At 49.6% G+C, this 8,555-nt stretch overlaps 1 protein-coding gene across 1 annotated transcript in view; it reads right to left on the reverse strand.

Annotated features, from left to right (window-relative positions):
- FBXL20 (F-box and leucine-rich repeat protein 20) overlaps positions 1-8,555 on the reverse strand; it is a 20,618-nt gene that overhangs the window by 736 nt on the left and 11,327 nt on the right. Inside the window, exons 7-13 of the mRNA XM_010009649.1 lie at positions 7,774-7,900; positions 5,602-5,676; positions 3,890-4,020; positions 2,173-2,233; positions 1,719-1,763; positions 1,217-1,273; positions 373-585 (exon numbers count right to left, since the gene is read on the reverse strand). Coding sequence (XP_010007951.1) covers positions 373-585; positions 1,217-1,273; positions 1,719-1,763; positions 2,173-2,233; positions 3,890-4,020; positions 5,602-5,676; positions 7,774-7,900 — 709 coding nt within the window. The remainder of the gene's footprint in view (positions 1-372; positions 586-1,216; positions 1,274-1,718; positions 1,764-2,172; positions 2,234-3,889; positions 4,021-5,601; positions 5,677-7,773; positions 7,901-8,555) is intronic.

Here is an 8,555-nt window from a genome sequence, read left to right on the forward strand (position 1 = left end):
GTTGTCCCTGGCAAGTTAGAGATGAAGGACCAGTGAAGTGCACCACGATCTGCACCGAGCAGACGTGGCCGAGGAGAGGAGGTGCCGCTCCACACGCTGGTGTGACACAAGCTCTTTGTCCCCTGCTTGGAAGAGCAGTGCCACGTACGAGCGCCTGTAAAACAAGCACTCGGTGGACGCAGCAACTACCTCCTCCCTCGCAGCCAACCCAACCCTCAGTGCACAACAGCTACTAACCCAAGGGCTGGTGGCTCTCCCAGTGCTCCCAACAAGGAGCAGCTCGTGAGGAGTGGGAAACCTCGGCCCTCCCTCCTCCCACCGCATGAAGTGGTCAAGTCAGAGCCTTCGGGGGTGTCACGGTCTGTTCTTTACCCTGAGTCTCTTGATCCCTGCCCGTGTGATCTGCTGACAGTCGTACAGTTCTATCCTCTCCAAGCTGTGGCAGCTCTTCAAGTGCTCCAGGGAGGCGTCCGTGATCAAGGGGCAGTTGTCCAGCTCGATCACCTCCAAGCGGTCGTGGGCGCAGGCGCCGTTGCCCAAGTGACGGATCCCATCGTCCGTAATCAGCTCACAGTGGGACAAGCTCTGCACCAAACACAGCCAGTGTGAGCTAAACCTCCCCTTCGACAGGGTCAAGCCATTCCCCTTGGCCTGTCCCTCCATCCCTTGTCCCAAGCCCCTCTCCAGGTTTCCTGGAGCCCCTTTAGGCCCTGGAGCTGCTCTAAGGTGTCCCCTTGAGGAGCCTTCTGTTCTCCAGCTGCCCCAGCCCGGCTCTCCCAGCCTGGCTCCAGAGCAGAGCTGCTCCAGCCCTCGCTGCACCACACAGAGGAGACTGAGCCTGAATTCCCATGAGGAATATTGCTTCCCAGAGCCAGGTCTCAGCTCCCCGGCTCCATAATACAGGTGGGAAGAGCTGCAGGCTCCTCTGCTATGGATGGCCTGACACCCGCTGCGCAGCCAGCTCAGCCCAGCCTTGCTGAGGCTGGTACCAGGAGAATCCAGTGTCCTGGAACTCATTCTCAGGTGCCTGTGGTATGATTACTGTGAGCAGTAGAGGAGGGACAATAGGTTCTTCAGGGTCAAGTTTCTAGCTGAATTCTTCCAAAGCCTTCACACCACATCTATGAAGTCAAAGAGACAAATCCCCACAGGCTGCACTTCAAATCCCTTTGTTTGTAGCAAAGAAAATGCTGGAAGTCTCACTCGAAACACTCACCAGAACCTGAAGCCGTGGACAGTGTATGGAAAGCTGGATTAGCGTGCTGTCTGTTATCTGCAAGAGAAGAAACAGCCCTTTTCATGCTGGGTGCTTTGCTCAAGGACTTCTTCCCTCCTATGAGAGAAACGCTGCAAAGTTGGCCTAATCCCTGCCAGAGCTCCCCTGAACTTCAAACCAGTTCCTGTCTGGACCACTGTGATTTCCTCTTCTGACCTCCTCAGTTTCTGCCCTGTAAACATCAGGAAGGACAGGATTTGGCCTCGTGCTGTTCTCATGGCAGGAAGCAAACTCCTGTGATCTCCACTTTGTATCACAGAATCCATTTCAAAACTATCCTTAGGGTGGTTTCTAATGGGGCCTTGAGGAAACCCAACTCCCAAATACATCCAGTTTTCCTGCTCAGGATTTGAAATCGGGTCCTCCTTTGGAGCCCATCTCCCACTTTGTCCCCCTCATTCCATGTGCTAAAAGAGAAACAGCCAGAGGTGGCACCTCCTACCTGGACACACTCTTCCAGGTCCATCTTTTCAAGCTCATGGCAGTTCTAGGAGCAAAGAGAAGACCAAACACACAAACTAAGAGCAAAGACCAGGCAGTGAGTCTTAACACAACGACAAGACAGACAGTTCTTTGTCAAACTGAAAGGTTTCCTCCATGAAACATCCTGGTGCTGCTTCTTTATGGACAGCACCAAGTATAGTAAAGGACCATATAAAGGCACAGAGGTGTTCTATTCCTAGACAAGAAGGGTAGGTAAATTTAGGGTCACTTGTCCACAACCCAGGTTACTACAGAAAACCAAAGAATGAAGTTTTTAACTCCAAGTGTTTCACATTCCCTCGATGTGGGGGTCAGGACCATGCCAAAGATAACAAACACATTCAAGAGAAAGCTACTGTTTGTTCATACCCATCATGAAAAGCAAGCAAAGATAGTGGGGAAGGAGCACTTACCCTAGCTAGAGTGGTAAAGCCCACATCTGTTAGTTGGGAACACCTTGCAACTTCTAATATTCTGCACAGAAAGAATTTATCATCACCATGGTGGAGTCATTTTGCTTTTCAGAGAGTTTCATTACAAGCTTCCAGCAACCCAGAAAAGTTTTGACCCGGTTTAGGCTGTGCTCTGAGAGGATGCTGTGCACAGAGCATCCACCCTCCGCACCTGAGTGCAGGTCACAGGGAGAGAAAACAAGAAGTCAGGCTACAAGGGAACTCTGCAAGGCTCATCCTGTGAGGCAGGGAGGTGTAACCTGACAAACCATAGAACCACAGCCTGGTTTGGGCTGAAGGGACCTTAAAGCTCCTCCAGCTCCAACCTCTGCCCCGGGCAGGGACACCTTCCACTAGAGCAGGTTGCTCCAAGCCCCTGTGTCCAACCTGGCCTTGAACACTGCCAGGGATGGGGCAGCCACAGCTTCTCTGGGCACCCTGTGCCAGCGCCTCAGCACCCTCACAGGGAAGAGCTTCTGCCCCAGAGCTCATCTCAGTCTCCCCTCTGGCAGGTTCAAGCCATTCCCCTTGTCTCATCCCTACAAGTCCTTGTCCAAACCCCTTCTCCAGCTTTTCTGTAGGCCAAGGTGCTTGCTGGACTGAGGTGGTTTTAGAAACCATCAATGCTGGACGCTCCAAAACCTCCCCGAGTACAGACCTGCCCATGAAGAGGGTGTAATACACAACCTGAGAGATGAGCACTGGAGAAGAAATACTTAATGCCATGACAGAAGAGTCTGAAGTCTCACGAGGTGAACCACTTGCTGCTGTGACAACAGATCACCTGCTGCTCTCCAGAGGCTCCCTTCACAGTGTTAACATATTTACCCACCTTTACAGAGAAGGAAGCCAACTTTCCTAAAGTGCATTATGGATTTTACTCTATGGAGCTTAATACTATAAAGCTGCAGCTGAGCAGAAACACAGAAACCATTTGGAACTGAACTGATGTTTTACCTTCCTCTTTCAAAACTGCTTTCCATACACTTGTACCCATAATTCTAGCACAGAACACAGTTGTGTTTTGTCTCCCCTGGAAGACATGTATTCTGTGCCATTTAATGCAGGCTACTCAGCTGTGAGAGATGTCAGAGAATAAAACTCTCTCTTCTTTCTGCACCTGCCCATGTGCTGCATTCTAGTGAAGTCTTCCTGCAGAAACCTGTCCTAATAAAGAGAGAGTCTTAAAAGATCATAAAAAAGGAAGCAAGCACCTGCAGAGCCCTTGCTGGGAGCCCCACTCTGTCAAGCAGAGCGAGTCTGCACAGATTCCATCTGAAACCAACCAAACCATCATGAAAAACCTGTTAATATCACAGGGCAGGAGGAAACAGCGTAGTTTGAAGTGTGTTTTCAGTTCTCAGTGCAAAAATAACCCAACCTCAGCTGGTTTTCCTCAGCCACCAAAAGCAGATACTCCATGGTGCAAAAGGAGACTGCTACTAAGCGAGTCTATCGGCAGCACACATCATGGAGCTCTCTTACTACTGCTTTACTCACAGGAGTTTAGAAACCAGAAGTTTGGGTACAACTGATCCTCCCCTAACAAACGCCTGGAGAAAACTCAGTGATCAAAAGTGCCCTTTCAGAAAGGATTCCAGTGTCTAAACAGGCTCAAACACGACATGACCACGTCACCAAGACGACTGGAGCTCAGGTAACTGTGGTGCAAACTTACCTAAGCCTTGGGCAGTTCTGTCCCAGGGCGTTCAGGATGGCATCTGTAATGTTAGAGCAGCCTGAAGCACACAAGGATTGCAACTTGTGGCATCCTCTGCATATTGTAATGAGACCATCATCTGTTATTTGCTACAAGAAAAACAATAACAACATCACAAGCCATAACAACGTAGGTGGAAGTGCAAAACTCCGTGTCTTCCTGCTCAGGCTTCCAACCAGGCACTTCACCGAGGCCAAGTTATGCTTCTTTCCACCCCAAAATGCATGCAACTATTTGACTGGAGCAGCTGAAACAGGATAAGCCACGTTGAAGCGACCTGTAAACACTTGGGAAGTGATTCCACGTGCATGGCAATGTTTCTGAGCAGAGGGGCAGGCAAGGTAACAGCAGGTCCACACTCACCTAACAGGCAGAGTTACCCACAAAATAAGCTACAGGTTGTTTTCACAGCCTTGTAAAAATACACTTCAGTGGTTTGGGACCAAAACCTGAACTGGAAAAGACAGGCTTACAGCCAAAATCCCAGAACATTCCCACTGTGGCACAGCAGCTCCATCGACCTGCTGCATCCCCGGACACACAGGGTCCATCCAGCCCCACGTGCTTCGGGATGGCAGGTCCAGCCCTTTGGGATGGCAGCAGGGCACTAATCTGCTCCAGATGTGCTCTTCCTTGGGTGGGGAAACAAGGGGCTGGGAGTGTGTGGCATGAGATGAACACAGGCAGTGGGGTAAGGGGAAAGGGATAATGTGGGGCAGAGGCTGCGCGTGTCAGGACCAGGTTAAACCTCACTGGACTTTCAGAGGCAGCCAGACTCAATTCCCACAGGAAAACACCAACTTTTGGGACTAGCATTGCTTCTTTTAAAGTAGCAGCAAGTCTGTGGGCTGGTAAACCCAAGTTCTGGAGTGAGATGAAACAGAAACCGAGCAGAACCTGGTGTTTTCAGGTAAGGACATCAAGAACCTTGTTACTTTTCTTCTCCTTTCTGCCCATTTGCCTCTCCCCAAGACCCCAGACACAGGTCTGGAAGTTGCTAACAGCTCAGCTCCCCTTCTGCCAGCCCCCAGTCTCAGATGGATGGGCACCAGCCTCGTTACTGGGAAAGCTCCTCCTTCAACAGGACTGGGAAAGAACAGCCCTGCATCCCCAGAGGCTTTGCTCACTCGCATGGAAAAGGCAGAGGCTGCCCAGTAACGGGCTGCATCAGTCTGGCTGCAGGATGGTGTGTACAAAGAGCTCATTCCAGCTTCTTTTCTGGCAGAAATGTACATTTTTGGCAGTGCAGAATAACTGGTTGAGAGCCCTTTTGGGCAGGGAAACTGCACTTCTGGGTTGAGCTTCATGAAGAGGCCCGAGGAGCTGCCTGGCCAGAGCAGCATCCAAACACTCCAGCCCAATGGAAAGAATTTTTCCAGCTCCTCCTGCAAATGAGTTTCGAAGCCTTGTGGGCAGGGCAAAGAGACAAACAACTCTGACAAAGCCAATGCTCTGACACTGCTTTGGGGGCTTATTCAACGTGAGGGAACGCTCCCAAAAAGCTGGTTTTCATCCACTGGGTTTCAAAGCCTCGGCAATTCCCCATTTCCCTGCCTGCACTGGTGTTATGTTCCTGGGATGGATCATGTTCTGCAGGGTTCTGCTTAGAGGTGGCCTCTACCAGCACAGTGATGGGTCTGTGTGGGGAGATCACAGGAAGCTTTACTTACTAAGCATGTCTGAAGGTTTAAAGTCACCAGTTCAGGACAATGTGCACCAATGTACTTCAGAGCTTCGTCCTCGAGCTGGAAAGGAAAGGAAAGGATCAGAGACTGGAGCAACGTGTTCATACTTGAAGCCACCCTCAAAATAAAGCTTGGGGGATGATGAAGCATCTGTGCTTTGGGTACCTATGGGGGAGAAGGGCAGTGCACTGCTGCCTCCCCACACACAGCACCTCAGGAGCAGAGTTCAAAGACCCACACCACCAAGGGACTGATTTAAAGAGACTCTGACCTGATCAAACACACAGAATTAACAAAGCAAGCAGAGAAATCAGGGATGAAGGAAATGCTTCCCTAGCGAGGGCCTGGAAGGAGCACCACCTTTACACTGCAATACTGGGACTCAGAGAGAGCCTTCTTTTGATGCAAGGAGCACAAACACGTCCAGGTTGCTTCCTGCTGACCAAGGGACTGATTTAAAGAGACTCTGACCTGATCAAACACACAGAATTAACAAAGCAAGCAGAGAAATCAGGGATGAAGGAAATGCTTCCCTAGCGAGGGCCTGGAAGGAGCACCACCTTTACACTGCAATACTGGGACTCAGAGAGAGCCTTCTTTTGATGCAAGGAGCACAAACACGTCCAGGTTGCTTCCTGCTGCTAAAAAAATCTCTAAGAGCAGATGGCAAGTAATTGATAACACGGATGTATTGCCATCAATATTACTCACGACTCCATAAATACTAGAAACTCAAGCTGTTCCTGTGACCTGAATTCTCAGAAGAGCCTGAGACTGTTGTACCTTTAATCAAGTCATTTTTACAGCCATCTACAACCATTTCATGTCTTAAAACCCCAACAGCAGTATCAATTTGGAAGAACTCCTGACTCCAGCCCTTCCAGCTGGGCTGCCTTGGGCACACACGAGGGTATTAGTGCTTTGTGCACACAAGCAGTGTGGTACTGCTTTGCTTAGCAGCAGCTTGCAGGACTTTTGGTGTCCTGGCACGGGGGAAAATACGCTTTCTGCAACATCACACCCTAGAGCTGGTTATCCACACACAGCAGACATATAGGGCACTTACTGACTCACACTTAAGGAAGCCCTAATCCCAAATCCAAGCCAACAGTCAGGTGGAAGGAGCTGACAGATCAGAAATCGTTTTCCAGGTCTACCTTGAGGCTCTTAAACCCCTGGGAGTGTCTGGGCCACAGGTTTCAAGTCCTGCAGGGTCAGATTTACTCTCCTTTTCCAAGGACAAGATTCTGAGAAATGTGTTTGTGTCCTTCTTGCTTGTCAGTCCCAGCCCATTCCCCTTGTCCTGCCCCTCCATCCCTTGTCCAAAGCCCCTCTCCAGGTTTCCTGGAGCCCCTTTAGGCACTGGAGCTGCTCTAAGGTGTCCCCTTCAGGAGCCTTCTCTTCTCCAGCTGCCCCAGCCCAGCTCTCAGCCTGGCTCCAGAGCAGAGCTGCTCCAGGCTTGGAGCATCTTCATGCCCCTCCTTGTAATTCCTTAGTAAAGCTGCAACACAGGGAAGTATTTAACACCCTGAGCTAAGACAGCAAAGAAAGATTAAAGGAATCCAGTTTAAGTAACAGAAAGTACAAAAAGGGGGCAAAAACCCCCTTTCAGCTGCGAGAGTCAGTGCACCATGGATATATCCTAAAGCACAACTATCACAGTCTCTGCAGCCTCTTCAAAACAAGAGCTATAGGATGTACTTGAAGGAGTAGCATGTTCCTGACTGCTGCAGAGATGCAAAGAGGCACAAACACAGTGATCCTCTTGGACTAAGTACAAGATCCAAAGGCCATGCAGAGGAAATCCCATCACCAGCACAGAGCAAAGTACTGTCCTGCTTCCTAACATCAGAGCCTTCAGAAATGGATGGGTGCAGCCATGAATAATAAGGTTATCTCCTCTTGAAACAAAGTTTTCTCAATGTGTCCCCAGTGAGAAAGAAAGAAGAATGATTCGACAGCAATTTGTTCCCTGTCCCACTATTCACACTGAGCTCAGAGCTATTAAAGAATCTCAATCAAAGCAGTTAATCTCCAACAGAGTCATTTCAGTAACACTCCTGGAAATGGGAAAATCCACACTCCTTCAGCCCCACGCTTCCAGTGAGAGCAGAAGGAAGCTGGGATTCACTCTGAGCCCTCTCCATAGGGCCATACCTGTGTGCAGCCTTTCAGGAACAGGGCTTTGAGTCCTCCACAGCCTCTCACCAGGGCCTGGATGCCATCCTTGGTCACTTGGTCACACCAGGAGATATTGAGCTGTTCCAGCAGTGGGCATCCCTCGCTTTGGAAGGGAAAGGAAAAGCTTATGGAAACTTGGGTTTGGTTTGGAAAGAAATCCTGCTGCAAAGGTGAAACTAAGGAATTCCTGCTTCTGGACAACCCCCCCCCCAATTAGATCTGCACCCCACAACACTGCTCTCAAACATCACCTCCAAACACGCACAGGCAGTATCAGGAGCTCTAAAGCAGGGCATTAGTAGGGTAAAAGACCACTGAGTGATCCTGTTTTGGACACCCCTCCAGCTCCTACACAAGGACAGACACTAAAGGCTTTCTGGATCCAAATCCAACCAAACCACCCTCAACCAAACCCCAAAACAGGGCTGATTTCTGCCCAGGTGTAACACTGCATTTGCAAATAGCTGCCAGGAGGACTAACACTCAAGTGTCATTTGTAATCAGGAACATGCCACCAGCTACCTGAGAGAGCTGCAGCACAAATGTGACCCTGGGAAATTAGGGATGAGGATGAAGACCCTCAAAGGGAAGGGAAAAACAGGCTCGAAGTATTTTAGTGTAGATGCAAAAAGAACTGAATCATTCACTTGTTCTTCCAAATCTGTTTTCTTCTGGTGTCTAGATTCACTCTCCAGTGGTTTATTCTTGTGCTACAGCTTTCCTGTATTTTCTTTTATTCTTTTATTAATAAATATTAA

Source organism: Nestor notabilis, unplaced genomic scaffold, assembly GCF_000696875.1.
Source record: "Nestor notabilis isolate BGI_N333 unplaced genomic scaffold, ASM69687v1 scaffold23532, whole genome shotgun sequence".
Taxonomy (NCBI): domain Eukaryota; kingdom Metazoa; phylum Chordata; class Aves; order Psittaciformes; family Psittacidae; genus Nestor; species Nestor notabilis.